This window comes from Artemia franciscana, chromosome 10, assembly GCF_032884065.1.
Source record: "Artemia franciscana chromosome 10, ASM3288406v1, whole genome shotgun sequence".
Classification (NCBI taxonomy): Eukaryota; Metazoa; Arthropoda; class Branchiopoda; order Anostraca; family Artemiidae; genus Artemia; species Artemia franciscana.
The window spans coordinates 43,631,702-43,651,810 of record NC_088872.1 but is presented as its reverse complement, the minus strand read 5'-3'; the positions used below and the strand labels follow the sequence as shown (position 1 = coordinate 43,651,810).

At 34.6% G+C, this 20,109-nt stretch overlaps 3 protein-coding genes across 7 annotated transcripts in view; 2 read left to right on the top strand and 1 right to left on the bottom strand.

Moving 5' to 3' along the window:
* The window catches only part of LOC136032223 (store-operated calcium entry-associated regulatory factor-like), a 71,694-nt gene that overhangs the window by 26,937 nt on the left and 24,648 nt on the right, over positions 1–20,109 (bottom strand). The window contains exon 1 of one of the 5 annotated variants that reach the window (XM_065712443.1): positions 7,819–7,839. The exons of the other annotated variants lie outside the window; for them this stretch is intronic. The gene's annotated coding sequence lies outside the window, so the exon portion shown is untranslated. Of the gene's footprint in view, positions 1–7,818; positions 7,840–20,109 lie in introns of those variants that run through there. 5 annotated transcript variants of the gene reach the window in all.
* On the top strand, positions 5,516–14,065 carry LOC136032224 (cysteine-rich protein 1-like). The gene is made up of 3 exons (XM_065712444.1): positions 5,516–5,667; positions 8,321–8,473; positions 13,934–14,065. Exons 1-3 carry the CDS (start codon positions 5,628–5,630, stop codon positions 13,969–13,971), a joined length of 231 nt encoding a protein of 76 aa, XP_065568516.1. The 5' UTR covers positions 5,516–5,627; the 3' UTR covers positions 13,972–14,065.
* The window catches only part of LOC136032222 (neuropeptide SIFamide receptor-like), a 127,186-nt gene continuing 121,240 nt past the window's right edge, over positions 14,164–20,109 (top strand). Inside the window, exon 1 of the mRNA XM_065712437.1 lies at positions 14,164–14,375. The gene's annotated coding sequence lies outside the window, so the exon portion shown is untranslated. The remainder of the gene's footprint in view (positions 14,376–20,109) is intronic.

Here is a 20,109-nt window from a genome sequence, read left to right as displayed (position 1 = left end):
TTAATTAGCATAAATAGCTCTTTTGAAAGTAATAAAAGCTTTAGCGTAAAGAGCGATATATTGACGAAGGAGCGAACCTCCTCATATACGTAATAATTTCTCTTCGTTTTAAGTTTTAATGCTACTCCTTACTTTCAGTTGAAAAAACTTGTTTTTATTTATTTAATTTCTGATCGTTTTTTAAATAATGCTGGGAAATCTGGCGCCTCCTTCACGGAAAATTCTCTTCCACATGAAAAATTCCTCCATGGAAAGATCCTCCCATGCAATTCCTCTCCCCCTTACCCCCCCACCAGGAAAAATCCCCCCGAAAACGTCTGTATACTTTCCATTAACCAATACTATATGTAAACAATAGGCAAAGTTCATAACTTGCAGCCCTTGCCCGGGTACTGTTGGAGACTAAATCGTCCACAAAGGCATAGTTATTAGATTTTTCGACTATGCTGAACAAAATAGATATCTCAAAATTTTGATCCGGTGACTTGGGGAAGAAAATGTGCGTCGGAGGGGGCCTAGTTGCCCTCCAACTTTTTGGTCACTTAAAAAGGGAACTACAACTTTTTATTTCCGTTCAAGTGAGCACTCTCCCAGTATTCTAGGACCACTGGGTTGCCATGATCACCCTTGGAAAAAAAAGAAACAAACACACATCCGTGATCTTTTTTCTAGCAAAATAAAATAAAAAACTCTCCATTTTTGCAGATAGGAACTTGAAACCTGTACAGTAGGGTTCTCTGATACGTTGAATCTGATGGTGTGAATTTCAGTAAGATGTTATGGATTTTAGGGAGTGTTTCCCTCGTTCTTCGAAAATAAGGTAAATTTTCTCAAACTCGTAACTTTTGATCAGTAAGACTAAACTTGATGATACTTATACATTTAAATTAGCATAAAAAATACGATTGTTTTGATGTCTATTGGTTTCAAAATTCCATTTTTTAGAGTTTCGGTTACTATTGAGCCAGATCGCTCGTAAATTACAGTTCGTTACCACGAACTGTTTGATAGTGGGGAGCCCCTCGGTATTTTCAAAAACAATGACTTAACGCTCAGTGAATTTCTCGAATGATGACTAAGGTGCGGGCGGAACAGGTTTTTTCATGGACAAATTTTGATTGAATTTTAAACTTAAAAACTGTACTTTGATAGGAGTCTTTTAATACATTTCTTTATATTTTGAGTAGGCCTATATTTCTCAAAAATTTACTTTCCGTTTCAACCAAATAACCTATCACTCAGCCTGATATTGTTACTGAGCTTGAACAATCGCTTCAAAATTAAAAGTTATCAGCAAAAACCTGAGAACAGTGTTACCAGATGTTTGGTTTAAAGTTGCGCCACCACAAAAGTGAAAATGCGCCCAAAGCTCCATTTTTCAAGTGAAAATGTACCAAATGAACGTTTTATTCCATCTAAAATATGCGCCGAATTTAAAAATTCAATGTGACACCACCTTAAAAAAGCGCCCCATCTGGCCATAGAAAACGGAATCAGCACACATTCAGGATGTACATTTTCTACATAGTGATATGCCCCTTGATTTTTTTCAGAAACAATGATCTCTGCTTAATGCTCAACGGGCAAAGCAACTGCTGACTAAGATATGGGCGGAACTTGTCTTTTTCATTAATGAGAAAATGACTTTTCTTTTACTTGCATCAAAGACAAGAATTAAAAATGCTTTTATCCATTCAAGTTTGTGTCAAATGATATCATTCTTACATCATGCTTGCAACATTCCAGAAACTATTCACAGCTAAGTAAAAGATAATTTATGCTCAGAAAATGTTTTGACACGTTTCATTGTATACTATGTAAACTGGATTCCTTCCAAATTGTTTATAGCTATAGTAAATATTGCGTAAAAACTACAATAATAAAACTTCATAGCCATTTCCTTTTACTATTTTATGAAAACTGCTGGGAATCCATGAAAAAACAAGATCATCTGGGTTTTAAGGGAAAGATTTTTTTGCGAAATTCTACTATTTATTATTGCTATCATGATTCACATTTAATGTGAAGATAAATATAACTAGGCCTGTAGGTGGGGAGGGGCCCTGTCTCCCCCACCGAATAATCGATATTCTTTATTATAATTTTCCTACACTTTAAAGAGTTTTTCCACCACCCCCTCTGCTGATAATAAAGTCATACGTGCGTCTTGGTACAAAGAATGCTATCTCAATTTTTTAATAATGACTCCTGGATCACAAAGGCAGTGTAATTAGAATAAATAACTCTTTTAAAAGTACTTTAAAAAAATAGCGTAAAGAGCGATTTAGTGACGAGGGAGTGACCCCCCTCATATACGTAATAATTTCGGTTCGTTTTAAGTTTTAATGTTGCCCCTTACTTTCAGTTGAAAAAACTTGTCTTTTTGTTTAATCTGGTCGTGTTTAATAATGCTGGGAAATCCAACTCACCCTCCATAGAAAATTCTTCTTCCATAGAAGGATCCTACCAGGTACCCCCCTCCCAACCAGAAAATCCCTCTGAAAACCAGTGGTGCAATTTCGTCAAAATCACGGGGGGAGGGCAGAGTTAGAGCCACTTTTCCCAAATCAAGTGAAAATGACGGTAAAACTGAAGAATGAGCCATTTGGTACCATGAAAGTACTATATAGAGCTATAAAAGCACGATAAAGATACTTTACATTACTATAAAATTAAATAGCCTATATACTAAGGAAAACTGATCCGCTTCTGTTGATCTTGGAATTATGAAGCCTAGCCTTAGTTTTGACGAAACTTTTGAAGAAATTAAATTTCAGCTGGGGGCAAACTCAGGTCTGGGACGGTGAACTGAGGTCTGAGAGGGGCAATTGTCTCCCCAACCCCATAGCAAATTACGCCCCTGCTGAAAATATCTGTATACCTCCGAATTTACAATATTATATGTAAATAGTGGGCAAAGTTCATGACCTGCCCTTTCCCGGGACTGTGAGGGGGAAGTCATCCTCAAAGACAAAGTTATTAGATTTTCGACTATGATGAACAAAATAGCTATCTCAAAATTTTGATCAAGTGACTTTGAGGAAAATGAGCGTGGGAGGGGGGCTAGAAGCCCTCCAATATTTTTAGTCACTTAAAAAGGGCACTAGAACTTCTGATGTCCATCAAATGAGCCCACTCCCGATCTTTCTACGATAACTGGTTCGATATGCTCACCCCTAAAAAAAAACAAATAAAGACGTATCCGTGATCTTTCTTCTCGCAAAAAACGCAAAATTCCACATTTGTGTACATGGGAGCTTGAAACTTCTACGATAGGGTTCTCTGGTATACTGAATCTGATAGAGATTTTCAATAAAATCACTTGATGTTTAGGGGGTGCTTCCCCCCTTTTCAAAAATTGGGCAAATTTGCTCAGGCTCGTAACTTTTGATGGGTACCATTAAATTTGATGAATCTTACATATTTTGAACAAGCATCAAAATTTTATTCTTTTGATGTATCTATTGTTATCGAAACTCTGCTTCACAGAGTTTTGGTTACTATTGAAACAGAAATTACTTCGTATATGAAAGGGGCTGCTTCCTCATCAACGCCCCGCTCTTTACGCTAAAGTTTTTTACTGTTTCAAAAAGAAGAGTTGAGAGAAAAAGTCAAACTTTAGCGTAAAGAGCGGGGCGTTGATGAGGAAGCAACCTCTTTCACATACGAAGTAATTTCTGTTCGTTTTAAGTTTTAATGTCGCTCCTTACTTTCCGTTAAAAAAACTTGTTTTTTTTATTTAATTTCTGAACATTTTTGAATCAATGCATGTTTTGATTTTGGCTCTCTGCAGATGAATAATTAAAACGAAATTTGCATATTTTTTTTTTTTTTTTTTTTTTTTTGGCTAAATGGCTTTCTCATAGTTTTGATCGAATGATTTTGAGAAAAAAGGAGTGGGGGAGGAGGCCTACTTGCCCTCCTGTTTTTTGGTTACTTAGAAAGGCAACTAGAACTTTTAATTTTTACGAATGTTTTTATTAGTAAAAGATATACGTAACTTATAAATTAGCTTACGTAAACAACTTCTGTATTCTCATGTTTTTATTACGTATATGAGGGGGTTCACCCCCTCGTCAGTACCTCGCTGTCACACTAAAGCTTAAATTTTGTCCCAATTTCTTACGAATGACCCCTGAATCACAAAAGCCGTAGAATTAATAGTTGAAATTACTAAAAGTAATTTAGCATAAAGAGCGAGGTATTAGGAGGAGGTGAGCCCATCATATGCGTAATAATTTCTGTTCGTTTTAAGTTTTAATTCTGCTCCTTACTTTCAGTTGAAAAAACTTTTTCATATTTATTTTTTCATTGTTTTTTTTTAATAATGCTAGAAAATCCTGCGCTCCCTTCATGGAAATTTTCTTCCCCCATGATAAATTCCTCCAAGGAAAGTTCCCCCAACATATCCCCCTCTTCTCAACCCCCCCCCCCAACCAAAAAATCCCCCTGAAAACGTCTGTACACTTCCAAATAGCCATTACTATATGTAAGCCCTGGTCAAAGTTTGTAACTTGTAGCCCTTCCCACGGGGACTGGGGGGAGTAAGTCGTCCCCAAAGACATAAATATAAGGTTTTTCGACTACGCTGAATAAAATGGCTATCTCAGAATTTTGATCCGGTGTCTTTGGGAAAATAATTAGCGTGGGAGGGGGCCTAGGTGCCCTCCAATTTTTTGGTCACTTAAAAAGGGCACTAGAACTTTTCGTTTCCGTTAGAATGAGCCCCCTTGCAAGATTCTAGTACTACTGGGTCGGTACGATCACCCCTGGGGGAAAAACAACAAACAAACAAATAAACACGCATCCGTGATCTGCCATCTGGCAAAAAATGAAAATTTCCACACTTTTGTAGATAGGAGCTTGAAGGACCTATCATTCTATTGTAAAATGATTCTATTCTATTGTAGGAACTTCTACAATACGGTTCTCCGATACGCTGAATCTGATGGTGTGATTTTCGTTAAGATTCTATGACTTTTAGGGGTTGTTTCCCCCTATTTTCTAAAATGAGGCAAATTTTCTAAGGCTCGCAACTTTTGATGAGTAAGACTAAACTTGATGAAACTTATATACTTAAAATCAGCATTAAAATTCGATTCTTTTGATGTAGCTATTGATATCAAAACACGATTTTTTTAGAGTTTTGGTTACTATTGAGCCGGGTCGCTCCTTACTACAGTTCGTTACCACGAACTGCTTGATTCGCATAAATGGCTAGTGTCTTAAAACTAAAAGGTCTAATATATTAAGACCTAATTTTTGAAGAAAGAATTGAATTTGTTAAATTGTAATATATTTAACAAGTCGGATCCATCCTGGAGCTGGGGGGGGGGCTTATAGCTGGGTAGGGCCAATTCATGTAAGGATATTAATGTTGACAGGATTAGTTTATTCATGAAAATACCAGTATGAAATTCCAAATAAGGAGTTAATGCTTTTCTAGAACAAAATTTATAAAACAAGGTGTAATAACAGGTTTTAGAACACCCGTCATTTTAAATTAAATACGGAAATATAACTGAAAAAACAAGTATTTGGATACAAGAACACAACTGCATATAGCTCCTCCCAAAGCTCAATATTAAAGTCTTAAGTAAAAGCTGTTGACTTTAGTTTCTGATAAGATGCCGAACTGTCCACGTTGTGAAAAACCTGTATATTTTGGTAAGTACTTTTTTCTGTGAAAACAATTATAATTATACAACAGACGAGGCTTAGTTTAAAAATCTTCGATGTATCATACATCTTCTTCCAGAACAAGAAAGTTCAATGGATTACATTAGTGAATAGGTGGACAAAAAACCTGTATGACCCATTTATAATGGATATACTGGTGGCCGGCGTTTACCGGCCTTTTCTAAAGTAAAGAAAAAACTAACGAAGAAACCGGTTTGTTCTTGAATTTTACACATCGTCACTTGAGTGGCGTGTAATGCGCAAATACCGGAATTTTTCAAGGAGAGCAAGTATTCCCGGTATTATTTAAAAACAATCAGAAATTAAATTTAAAAAAAAACAAGTTTTTCAACTGAAAGTACGGAGCAACATCAAAACTTATAAAAGAACAGAAGTTATTACGTACATGAAAGGAGTTGCCCCTTCCACAAGACCTTGCTCTTTACGCTAAAGTTTTAACTTTTTGTCCTGTTTCTTTAAGAAAAATTGCTGAAACACAATGACCGTTTAATTAGAACAATAAGCTTTGTTTTCAAATTATATATAAAAAAAATTATTATTAGATCTTTCGACCATGCTGAAGAAAAGAGCTATCCCAAAATTTTCATCGGACAATTTTGAGTAAAAAAGGGGGTGGGAGGGGGGCTAGTTGCCCTCCAGTGTTTTGATCACTTAAAAAGGGCACTAGAATTTTTGATTTCCGATCATATGAGTCCTCTCCCTGTCTTCAAGGATCACTGGTTCAATACAATCACCCCTGGAAAAAGAAAACAAGCAACCATGATCGTGCTTCTAACAAAAAAAAATCAAAATTCCACATTTTTGTATATAGGAGCTTGAAACCTCTACAGTAGGGATCTCTGATATTTTGAATCTCATGGTGTGATTTTCATTAAAATCACTTGATTTCTTAGGGGTGTTGGCCCCTCACTTTTCAAAAATTTGACAATTTTTTTCAGATTCGTAACTTTTGATGGGTAACTTTAAACTTCATGACTTTTATAAATTTTTAGTAAGGATAAAAATTCGATTCTTTTGATGTATCTATTATTATTAAGACTCTGTTTCTTAGAGTTTCGGTTCTAATTGAGCCGCATCGCTCCTTACTTACAGTTCGTTACCACGAAGCCTTTGATAGCGACCACACTCAAGTTCTTGATCTGAGTAAAACCGGTTTCTCCGTCTATATTCGGAGATAATTAGCTTAGTCTCAGTGAGATAAACTAATAAGCAGGTTTCATTTAATTAAATTTAATATATAGAGTTGGTCAGGTTAGGTATTTAATATAATGCGTTCTGGGCGGCCTGCTTTCCATAATTCTCTGTTTTAGTTTCCATAATTTTGTTAATACACTATTATATTTTCAGCACATTTTAGTATATTTCATTAGGATTAACCCAACTTCACTTCTTTGGTGTAGTCACTATAACACATAAGTATCCAGACCTTTTTTATAAATCTGAAAAGATGATGTATGACATCCTATTATGCGATAACACTTTATCGGCATGACTAGAGGACCAAAGGGCCACATCAAACCACGGACCTTTTAGTAAAAAGATAGGCATGCGGCACCTTGTTTCAACCAGAATCCTCCATGGATTTTTAATTAGAATTATTATGAAGCACTAATATGAAGTTTTTTAAAGTAATTTAACAATAACAATTCAAACTCAGGACACATCAGATTCAAAATTATGTTCCAAACGCTAATTCACAGAACTTTAATTACGACTTGGTGTTATCTTTTGTTTATTTTATCGAAAAGAATAAAACATCAGTTGTAGTCTAACTTTGACAGGTCCGGACAAACCAACTAAATTCAAGTTGTCGGAATGACAAATAATATTTCGAAAAACATAAGAAAGGGGTGACAAAAAAGCCTTTTCTTATTTCTTTGATTGTAGTAGCCTAATAGAAAGGAAGCCTAGAACTTACGCTGACTTTTGAGTCATCAAAGAGGAATTCAAAGAAATAGAAGGGACAGCATAAATAAACAAATACAGATCAAAATAGTTTAAAAAGGGTATTACAGCGTATTTAAACCCTGTGAGGCATGCCTCTGGACCTAGCCCCCCTCATATTTCTCAGGATTTTTATACTGCTCGCAAAATTCCTGTTATTGTCGTAAAATTCACCTGTGTTGTTTTCATGCCCATCTCTCTGCAATACAAGTTCGAGTGTACAAACGTACTTAAAATATTCTTCTACTTCCTGTGTCTGTTATCTTTGTGATGCTGAACAGTAGCGTAATTTCGTCAAAATTCTAGGGGGGAGAAAGCAAACTTTCCTAAATCACACAAAAATGACAGTGAAAACTGAAAAATGAGCCATATAGTATCATAAAGGTAAATATATACTAAAGTAAACTATCCCGTTTCTGTGGATGCTTGAATTATGCAGGCATACCTTAGTTTTGATAAGATTTTTAAAAGAAACTGGATTTCAGCTAGGGGAGTGGGTAAACTGGGGTCTAGAGGTTGCAAACCGGGGTCTGGGAGGGGCAGTTGCCCCCTGACCCATAGAAAATTGCGCCCCTGATGTTGAAGTGACCTCACGTTTATTTTAACGTTACTACAATCATGAAATTGCATATAGCAGTTTTACATAATAAACTTACGTATTATTTCTTTTATATAGCTGAAAAAAAGACTTCTCTTGGAAAAGACTGGCACAGTTTCTGTTTGAAATGCCAAAAGTGTCAGAAAGTTCTCACTCCTGGCAGCCACGCTGAAAAAGAGGGGAAGCCCTACTGCCACAACCCCTGCTACTCAGCACTTTTTGGGCCTGGAGGTAAGTTTATGTGTAAGAATTTTGTCTCATGAGTATTAAAGTAATTATATGACTTCTACCTACTTCAAAATTATAAGCTAGAACTCATGATGACGAAAAAACTGAAAAAACCCAATGACATTTTTTTTTTAAATTCAAGAACAAATTTTCTCCAAACAAAAGCACATCTATTAGAAAATCGAATCAATCAGACAAAGATGAATTCACTTTCACCATATACTTCGTAAAGGCATTATACAGCGTTGAGCTACATTAAATATTTATAATAATGTTCACAATATTGGAAAAAAAGTCACTATAAAAATAAATGATGTTTAGCTCCTTCTCAACGTACCTGTACATCAAAAGAGACGGGAAATTTTCCCCATTACTGGTCCAAGGGAACACAAACATCCCCACCTTAAAAAAAAACACCTGACCCCTCTCTAAAAAATCGAGTCGGACCCGTATGTGCAAATAATAATCAATAAATTCAGAAAAAAGTAAAAGGTCCTCTTCTGATTAAGCATGGGACTAATAAAGCAGACATTCAGCTTTTTCTATAAATAGATTAAAGAAAGACATTTTATAACACAAAGTAAAGAGAAATACTAAAACTTAAAACAAGCAGAAGGTAAGTAATGTTGGAATACAGAACGGAAACAAAAGAAATTTTCACAAATGTCCCCCTCCCCCTCCTTCTTCTAAGAGTGGATGACTATTTACGTTTTACTGAAGACAAAAACAAGACTAAACTAATTGCCAATTGATCCTTTTGAAAGCTTTATTGAGCTCTCAATCTTCTATACATTTTAATAAAATGGCTTCAAAATGGAAAGGATAGCAGCGCAATTTCAGTTTTAAAACAGTAAAACTAAATTGACACTTGTTTTTTAAATCAATATTTTTTTCAGGATATTTGACGGGTATTTTAAGCCTTTTCAATTTTTATAATGCAAGAATAAACGCTGTTTAAAATGTAGACTACCTCGTTTTCATCAAAACCAAAAGGACGCAAGCTAAAGGAGGGTTTTGAGGGGGAGGCATCAGCCCTATTTTTTTTGTTCACAGTTTATGTTCGTGTTAGATTTTCTTTTTATGGGTAGAACTAAACTTTCAGTAGTTCATTCAAATATTAAAAATCGCTTTGTCCCGGGTATTTTATCCTGGCTATCGAATTTATCCCCGTTTGAAAGATACGGTTTCAAAAAAAGAAAACACAAATAAAAATTCATACTAAATCATATCATACTAAAATATAGATTTAGTATCAACTACATATCATATCGTACTAAAATATTGAAACAAACCTCATTGTTAAAAGTACATATATATATTGCTCTAATAATGGCTTTTGTTCTCCTGAACAAATGACTAGTATTTTTATTTCTTTTTCTCTATAAAACTTGATATAAGAAGTAAGAAACTGTTGAAAATAAATCTCGTTTTTAGTCAACTACAAATGGAATTATAGATTTTTACTGAATAAAAAAAGAATATATTTTTTCAAAAAGGAAATTTTTAAATGAAAAATGAAGAGCCATACGAAAACCTAAGGGGAGCACAAATTAAGTCTTATAACAATTCAAACTTAAAACGACAACAATTACTTTTAATAAATGAATGAAACCAAAAACGAAGAAAAACTAAAATAAATAAAAACACCAAACACAAGGGAAAAGAAACTGATGTAGATGAACAATCAGATCCCAAAACGAATAAAAATTAAAATGAATAATCAAGCCCAACTCAAAAGCAAGAGAGATTACTAGACAAAGGAGCTGGCTACTGCTCTTCCCCCTTATACCTTCTAAAGGCTATTGCGTCACATTTGCTGTATTGAAAAACTATATGTATTTTGAACAACACATATTAATTTGCCCAACATTGACAAAAAAAATCAGCAACAAAAACAACAAAATCACTATAGTAGTTAAGATGACTGAAAAGAACTAATGAAAATATACTACTACTACTGCTACAACTACTAACAATTCACCGCAGCCTCAAGCCACCTGAGGTCAACACAACTACGCACGCCCCTGCTCCATCCCAATCTATTCAAAGCCTCCCTCTTTACCCCCTCCCAGGAAGTTCTCAATTCCTTTAGATTTTTCTTTATGACATCCTTCCACCCAGACGAGGGCGACGTGCTTTCCGTTTAGCCTTTTTGTTGGTCGAAAAGGACAATCTTCGGCAATCTGTCATCATTCATCGGCAAAACTTGCCCTAGTCATTTCAACCTTTCTTTCATTATAGCTTTAGAAAGCGGGATTGAACCAAATTTTTCTTGCAGCCTACTGTTTGAAATATGGTCAGTCAACCGGGTACCCAGAATAATCCGTAGGCGACTTATCTGAAAAACATCTAGTAAATCTTCATCCGCTTTTCGGAGCCACCAAACTTCAGATCCATATTTGACTTCTGTCATCACTATAAATTCCAATATTCTAATCTTGGTTTGCAGACTTATCTTCCTATCCTTCCAAACTTCTTTCTAACTGTGAAAAAAAACCCTGAGCCTTGGCTATTCTACTCTTAAAATCTTCACTGCTCCCACCATCTTTACTAAAAATACTACCAAGTTAAGCGAAGCTGCCCACCTGATCAATCTTTTCGTTGCCCAACGTCACGGTTTCATCTTCACTTATTCCTAGCCTTAGTGACTTGGTCTTCTTAGCATTAATTTTCAAACCTATTCTGGCACCTTGAACTCGCTAAACCTCTAAAAGTTCATTCATTTTGCTCACACTTTCATCTAAGATACTTAAATCATCAATATAATCTAAGTCCAGGAGAGTTTCCCCTCCCCATTTGATTCCGTGGTCTCCCATTGTCTTTCCTGTGCTCCTTAAGACAAAGTCCATCAAAATAATCCATATAAGGGGGGTTAGAACACAATCCCGCTTAACTCCTGATTTCATACAAAACCTGCTGCTAACCTCATTTCTTACCTTAACCGCAGAAGTGTTATTCTCGCAGATAGCACTAATCACTTTTATGTATTTGTGTAGTATACCATATTAGGATAAGACTTCATAAAAATGTAAAACTGTATAAAACTATAAGGCTCATAATCTATAAAACTGAAGACCAAAGGTGTTTGACAACTAAGGCACTTCTCGATTATAAACCTAATTTACTATTATAACAGAAAAAGTTTCAAATGTATTTGGGTTCCAGTAAAGCGTTAATGACGCAACTTTATTTAGAAGGTCTAGACGGGGGAAGCAGTCCTAATTCCGTTTCTAGCAATTTCTGTCCGTTTTAAGTTGGACATGATCATTCATTTTAATTTTCACTCATTGCAGAATTTATTTATTCATCAATATAAGTATGTTATCTATGAGCTTGATGTGAATATTCATTTTAATTTATGTTCGTTTAATATTTCATTTATTCATTGATAGTAATTAGTAGTCGTTTCAAGTCTGAATTATTATAATAGTTCATTTCTGCTTGTGTTAGGTTTACATACTTTTTTACTTTCTTTACTCTTCTTTGAGTAACTTCTTTTTCCAAAAAACCTGTCTGGCAAGTTCTTAAGCAAATAAATCAACGCAAACCTCCATTGACAAATTCATATTAGCTGATAATTCATCTTATTGGACCAATTATCATTTTTTTAAAATTAATTTCTGTTCGTTTTTATTGCCAAACTTTTATTGATGGTTAATATTAAGAATATTTTTTTTTATCATATCAGATTTTGACAACGTGGATGCACATAGTGTTTTTAAATTTAGTTCAACATCTCCCTAAGTATTTCATAAAAGTTACAGCTTAATACCCTCAGCTGTCCCTGAGAAAATGAAGATACGCCCTTTTTACTGTCTGGATGGGTATGTCTTTTAGTCTAGCTCAACATTCCCTGAAAGTCCAAAACTTCACCATTGTACAGATATTACAGGTACATAATTTTTACAATCTCAATGCACATAGTGCTTTCGATTTAGTTCAACATCCCAGTCAAAATCCCCTAAATATTTCATCTTAATACCCTTAGCCATTCCTAAGACGTTGCATATACATTCTATTGACAACTTGGATGCAGATAATGTCTTTTGATTTAATATCTCTGTCAACATTCCCTAAAAGTTCCAACTTAATAGCCTTACCTATTCCAGGCATACTGAATATTCATCATTTTGACAACCTGGATGCAGACTGTATCTTTTGATTTAGCCTATCATCCCTGTCAACATTCCCTGAAAGCTTCAACTTAATGATATTAGCCTTTCCTGAGGTACTGTAGATATACCATTTTGACAAACTGGATGCATATAATGTCTTTTGATTTAGTTTGAAATAAACGCCCTAACCATTCCTTAGGTATTGCATATAAGCCCTTTTAACAACCTGAATGCACATAGTGTCTTTGCTTTTCTCTAATGTCCCCTTCAACATCCCTAAAACTTTCCATTTAATACCCTAAGCCGTTCTTGAGATATTACAGATACATGCTTTTGATAGCGTGAATGCATCGCTTTTGATAGCGTGGATGCATATATTGTTTTTAATTTAGTTCAACATCCCCCTCCAAATTCCCTGAAAGCTTCAACTTTATACCCTTAGGCATTCCTGGGATATTGCAGGTATACTCCTTTGAAAGCCTGGATGCAAACAGCGTCTTTTGAGTTAGTTCAACGTCCTCTATAACTTCCAATTTCTAATCAAATCAGCTCATTCCGAGTTTCTACTGTATTATAAACCCTAAAATTCATTATGAGTCTGACCATAATCAATTGTTTACAAAAGCATCCAAAGGGGTTTGTACCAAGAGAGTAGTCCCAAGGCTTTACGTTCCTATTAACCTACAGCCATGTTAAAGACTGTCTTTTGGCACCATTATAACCTTATAAGAAATAAAAAACGTTATCCATTATACATTCTAATAAAATTTCTCAAATGGAGTAGAATTTTCAAAAAAAGATGTACAGTGTTAAAATTTCCAACAAAGATATTTTAGATCCCATGGTTTAGTTTCCTTAATTTGTGCAGGACGTTGTGATGAAAATGTTAAGTTATTTTACTACGCATGTTAGTACTGCACTGTACAACAAATCCCAAAACTCATAATGAGCAAAAAAATTTGTACAGGGATTTGTGATATAGCGTTAAGTCATTTTGCAGTACAAATTAGCACTGCACTGTACCATATACCCCAAAATTTCTAATGAGTCTGAACATAATCCATTGTATACAAAAGAGCATCCCAAAGGGTTTGTACCAAGTTAGTAGTCCCTATACCTTATATTCCTATTAACCTACAGCACCATTCAAGACTTTCTTTTAGCACCATGTTACTTTATACGAAATAAAAACCCTTTCAATTATACATTCTAATCCATTTCTTCACGATATTATTCAATATTAGGGTTTAAGGCTAACTTTGGAATTATCATCACAACACAAAATGCAATAAAAATTAACGAAATAGTAGTACAATTTTCCTTTATTTTACTGATGTTCTTCTTTCAGGTTTTGGCCGAGGTGGTGCAGAAAGTTACAAGTACTAATGTCAGAAGAAAAAACAATTTGCTGAATTTCCTTTTTCATGAATATATGAACTATTATTTTATCTTATCTATAAATAAACGATTTTTCTAGTTATGATGCTCCAGTAGTCACTGGCGTCTAAAAACATGGTCTTGACTTGATATAAATAGTTCGACTCAAAGTCTATGGAAGTTTAAGAAGCACTGTAATGCAAAGAAGACTTTAAAGACCACAATTTCCATATAAGCAGTATCGCCATCTATATTTATAGTTTACCGAGGTAGATTCATCAGTGAACCACTTAGTGGCAATTCCTATAAAGAACTGATGAAATTTTGCCATTTCACTAAAATAAACTTAATGTTCTGGTGGTATTTTCCTCACAAACAGGAGAACTAGTGAAAAGGTACCATGCTTATAGGAGGTATATTACCTTGTTCTTTTTTTTTTTTAATTTTTTTTTTTTAATTTAATTTGACATAACAAGTAGTAAAGCAAAAGAGTGAAGCGTTTCTTCTCCTGTTCTTTATATTGCTGCTATGCTATGCTATGATTTTTTTTTTCAAAACTAAAGCAGATGTAGTAACCTATAAAAAGCAACTATAAAAAAGCTTCTAAAAAATTCTAAATTCCTGGTAATGTGGTAATGACTATTTCATTGAAGCTACCTAATGGATCTCCTTAGACTAGGGTATGCCCTACTCCATTAGAGATAATTCTTCGTTTCTGGATATGATGTGGATTTTTTATTAAGGGATATGATTGATTGACTCCTCGAATAGCCTACACTCTCAACCATGATAAGTATGTTTAAAGAAACTGTAACTTATGACAGTGAGGACTTTAACTGAGTAAATCCAAACATTGAGTATCCTCAAATGGATGGTCCTGTTTAGCCCTTAGTTCCAGAGCCCAAAACAATTGGTTCTGCAGACCATGGAGGCTGGAGGTTTTCTTCTAAGCAAATTTTTCAGCTCAAAAGTAAGCTAATACTACAAATACAGAAGAGAGAATAATGAGGACTTTTTTCCCAAGACATTGAACGAGTCAGTGTCAATTTCGTTCACTGTCTCGGGAAAAAAGTCCTCATTATTCTCTCTTTTGTATTTGTATTATGGAAAGGCAGTGTGTTCTTCATCATTATTTAAGCTAATACTGTCTTGTATTTCAAATGTGTGACAAGTAAAATAGACAATGAACGTCAATTCTTTGTATGCATCAGGTTACAGAAACAGCAGAGGTAGGGCTGTCACCAAAATTTTATAAATCAGAATCCCAAAGCTGGTGGAAACAATACTGATTTTGATTAAAAGTAGTACAACCAACTTGCAAGTTTTTAGAAGAAAATTTGCCTAATGTCTATGGGCCCAATGAGGGATATTGTTGAACCATGGCATGTAGGCCTAAACCAACTTTAAAATTTTAATAGCCTTGAAAAAAAAGGCATATAAATACATCTAAACAGTCCCCAAATTATCAAAAGATTTCCCAATAAGGTTGGTAAAATAGACATAAAGGGAATTTCAGGCAAATGTATTTCAGGCACCTTTGCATGATCTTGTTGGAGAATTCTCCCTTATGCTCTAGAATACAGACCAGCTGTTATTCTTTTATTACCAAAGCATAACATATTCAAAGAAACCCTTCGAAAAAAAAATGTCAACATAAAATCAAACATGTTGCATTTCTTAACTCTGCCCTTTAACTAGAAACAACAGTATTGACTTGACCTTGGACTAATGATACCAAAGTTATTAGAATATCACATTGATTATCAGTCCCCTTCAACACCAGACAATTGCTGTTTTTAGATGCCAGAGACATCTGTTTTATTATGATAAGACTCAACAATCTGAGCTGAGGCGCTGTATTAGTAAAATAAGTTTGGCTTGCAACCACCTAAATAGGGAATACAGAGTTATTGTCTTCAATCAGAAATTTGTTTTGAGGATGACAATACAGATCTTTCTAGGCAAGATCTGTTACGGGGGGGGGTTTCTTATAAAGTAAAGTTAATTGGTTGTGCAAATTGGAACATGGGAGCTTAGTAGTTAAGGGACATAGACTGAGAGGGTTCTTTGGACAAATCTCTATAACCATGGAGACAGAATCATTATCGTGATGTTCAGGTCTCCCGAGTAGGGCAAATTCCCTTGGGGACAATCCAATAGACAATAGGAACTGTACCTGATACCTTGACTCATAGACAAACACAATTATTGACAATAACTTTATTTTCTTACTTCATACACCACTTCAAATAAAATGTGTTCAATATGAATTAGCAGTATAATGCGCATCAAAGACTGAGCTTTACTGAATACACTCCTGGCTTTTGGTCTACCTTATATATCCAGAATCAACCCGGATTTCTAAATTAAGCACTGGGTAGACTCACCTCTGAGATGTTGCAATACAATTGTTCTTTTAATTATCCACATATGGCCTAATCTCCTTGCAAAAGATTTATTACAACGAGGATTTTCACCTCTAGTTTGTTGACCAGACCAGAAATAGAAATCTGGTTTCTAATTGGCTTTAATCAAAAGTTACATTTTTGAATCCAATTTTGATAGTTTATAGAGTATCATTTTTTGCTTGCTGTAAGACTTGTGTCAAAGGTAAAAAGTATCATTTTTTGCTTGCTGTAAAACTTGTGCCAAAGGTAAAAAGTATCATTTTTTGCTTGCTGTAAAACTTGTGCCAAAAAGCACAAATCCTATGAGATGATGAATTTACCCTTTAAAATCTTTAGATGTATAAGAGATTCTTATTTTAAAACTTTCTAAAGTGAACGAATGAGGGATTTGGTTCCGAGTTCTGTAAGGGGGAGGGGGGTTGCTGGTCCATATATCACAGATCCAAACCTATACCCCTCCCAGCTACACCCAGTAAGTCCTTTGGGCAGAATATTAGAACAGTATATTTTGGATTGGGAAGCTGTTTTAAAGCTTACAGCACTATTATATTTGGAAAGAAAAAAAATATCAAATTTCACCCAGAGTCTGCTTTTTGTTGACTATAGGCCTAGGCAAAGCAGTTCCCAGTATTTGGGCAAGATTTCAAGGCAAACCTGAATTTTGTAGAAAACCAGGACCAATTTCCTAGAACCTATTGATCAAAGGTTTCTTTAGAACCTGGTCGAGATCAAAAATTGAAAGCACCTTTGTAGGCTGCAAGTCCTATTCTCAAGGATGCATTTATCTAGCAAATGATGCCAACTTTATTAGAAGTCAGTGTTCTGGGAAGGGGATGAATTGTAAAATGGGTGCTTGAAAACACCTTTCCTAGCCATAGTTTGAACTATAACTCCATTACCGACAGTTTTGTTCATCTTACAAAACAACCTACAGAGCTATCAAAAATCAATTTTTTGATTTTAAATCATAAAAATCATAACAAAAATCAAAAGTCCTATTTCTCTCCCTTTCCTCCTTCTTGCTTTTCATGAAGTAGCAAAAAGTGTGTGCTAGGTAGATAACTTCCAGAAATCATTCTACAGCTCAATAATGATCTGGAAATGTTTTCAATTTCAAATCTTGACTCCATCTATATTAATAAGGTTTGAATCATTATAGCAAACTAAGTCTAAATAAAAATTAAGATTGATAAATTTTAGAACATTGACTATTCAATGCCTTGGAGAGTTGGTGTGAATATAACTTTTTGGAAATAACAATATCATAATATGGGGCCAAAAAAGACCTTATCCCATTCCTTTTTCAATCTATCCCACTTCAGAGTACTCAATTTTAAAGGACTAGGACAGACTTTGTGTAAGGTGTATACAATTTTCAGACATGGATCTAGATCCTAAATATTAACCTGGAAAGCTGTTTCAACCTCATACCTCTATTCCTTTCCCACTTTATAAATTTGAAATAGCAGAGAAACTACTGTTTATGTGTTTTACTATCCTGAAAGCTTTAAGTGTACACATCCTGAACAACACTGCACTAAAATTGAAGAATTATATACCACCCTAAATAAAACTATAGCAAAATCTAGATTATGGGCTTCTGGACATCTTGGAAAACACTTCAGTTAAATGGCTCAATTAAAGCTATTGCTCATATCTATGTACCTCTTATAAACTTGGCTTATCAGTGCCCCAAGACACAAAAAACAGTACTTTATGGTCAAAAACACTGATCTGGAGGTTTAGATTCCCCCTCTCAGCCCTCCTGGAACATCAAGGCTACAAATAGTGACTTGGTGAAAAATTGCCAAATAAAAATGTATCATTTATTTATTTTCATAAAACAATTCATTGTTTTTGATGTGCAAATTCTCCATGATACCAGTTTAATTTCATTACATAAATTATACAGAAATCTATTTGCTTACTGTTTAAAAAAGAATTCCATGTTTAATTGCAAGATAAGACAACAGAGAGTTGATTTGTATGGAAATTTTTATTATTTTACATTAAACATTAGAAAATTGGTAGGAAGAAAATAATAACACTATTGTAAAACATGGGCCAAGAAGAAATATAGCCTTTATATTGCTCTGACATAAATAAGTATTTATTATTGTTTTAAAGTAGTTTTCAGAATTTTTTAGGGCTTTCTTCTTCAAATTGATAGCTTCAGGCTATGCAGACAACATCTATATGCTTTATCTTTGAGACCATTTACCCATTTTGTTGCCAGTCTTTGAACAGATTCAAGTGCCACTTGGTTTGATTTATTAACTAAAGGGGCCTGGTTAGCCCCTGCAGTAAAATTCTAGTTAAGTGACTTCTTGCTATCTTGGAAAGGGGTTAGGTTAGGAAAATGAAACTTTTGGAGATGGGTCTACAGGCTAAAGTATATCCTGGGAAGGTATTTTAAAGTACCCAGCTCTAATCCTTCTCCCTCTGGAGGGCCCTGAAATTTGCCTACATGACAGGTTTATACTTATTGAAATTTTGACAAAACAAACATTTTACCTTAATTTTCAGTTACTAGTTGCTTTTCTCTGCCTTTAGTTCTGAAAATGCAATTCCTGTTATTTGAGTAGAATTTTGAGCCAGATCAATGTTCTTCTATCAAAATTTAGGAAATGTATTTGTATATCTTTAAAACCTTATAAATTGGGATGGAGCAAAGTTGTGAAGCTGAAAACAATTTTGTTGTACTTCATTTAAGCAGAAGATCTATTTTGCAAAGTTTTGCTTTTAAAACGCACCTATTTTAAAGGTCATCAAAGGTCAGGGCCTCCTAGAGGGAGAAGGAGTGGAGGTAGGTACTTCAAAATGCCTTCCCAGGACATACTTTAGCTTGTAGACACATCCCTGAAAGTTTAATTTTCTTAACCCAACCCCTTTCTGAGATAGAAAGAAGTCACATAACTAGAATTTTACCACCCCTGCTACTGTGGCAGTTGAATTTGAGTTCTTCATCCATAACAACCCCAAATTTCTGTCTGAGGTAAATTTTCATTGGCAAATTTTTTATTCCATCCCCCACAACTCAAAACCCTAGCTTTGTACCTGGAGATTACCCATTTTGATTTAGTTTTTTTGCTTATATTTGAGTAAAGAGGGGACATTGTAATTAATTTTGGTACTTAAGTATTATACAAGAAACATTTGTGAAGTGAAGTTTGGTTAATGCTAATGAAATATACCTAAGTAAGATAAAAATATAAAAAATATAGTTTGGAAACAAATTTGGGCTATATCTTTGCACATTAAGGGCAGGGGGATGTTGATAAAGCATAAACCTAAACAAACCAATTATAACCTAACCAAACCAAAATACCAACTAAATATTTGATAGAAACATAGCTATCCATTTTCAGGCTCTAAACTATATCATAATAGCCTACATTGTAAACAAACTGGGATGAAAACCAGGTAATGTCTCAAGTATTTCTGATATAATAGGCAAGTGCCTTAATTTTTCTCTAGGCGCAAACAACCCTCGAAAGAGTTCTGCATGCTTAAGTAGTATGTTAGCCTATATACATTTCAAGAGGTTTCATTTTTGCCTACAATGAAAAGACATAAAAATATAATAAAAGGTAAGCAGCCTTTAAACGGGGGGTGTGGATTGTGGCAGTGGGTACTTCAAAATCATTTCTGAATTATTCATTAAGGTTCTGGATTCAATCCTTCTGGAGTTTTATCACATTCCTCACCTAGGCCTGTATTAGCCCCTAGAGAGACAAAA

What these genes read in the sequence shown, in the direction of transcription:
- LOC136032224 (XM_065712444.1), top strand. Translation starts at nt 5,628, where the DNA reads ATGCCGAACTGTCCACGTTGTGAAAAACCTGTATATTTTG. An exon ending in TGAAAAACCTGTATATTTTG is followed by an intron (nt 5,668 to 8,320) that starts GTAAGTACTTTT and finishes TCTTTTATATAG; the next exon opens with CTGAAAAAAAGACTTCTCTT. An exon ending in AGCACTTTTTGGGCCTGGAG is followed by an intron (nt 8,474 to 13,933) that starts GTAAGTTTATGT and finishes TTCTTCTTTCAG; the next exon opens with GTTTTGGCCGAGGTGGTGCA.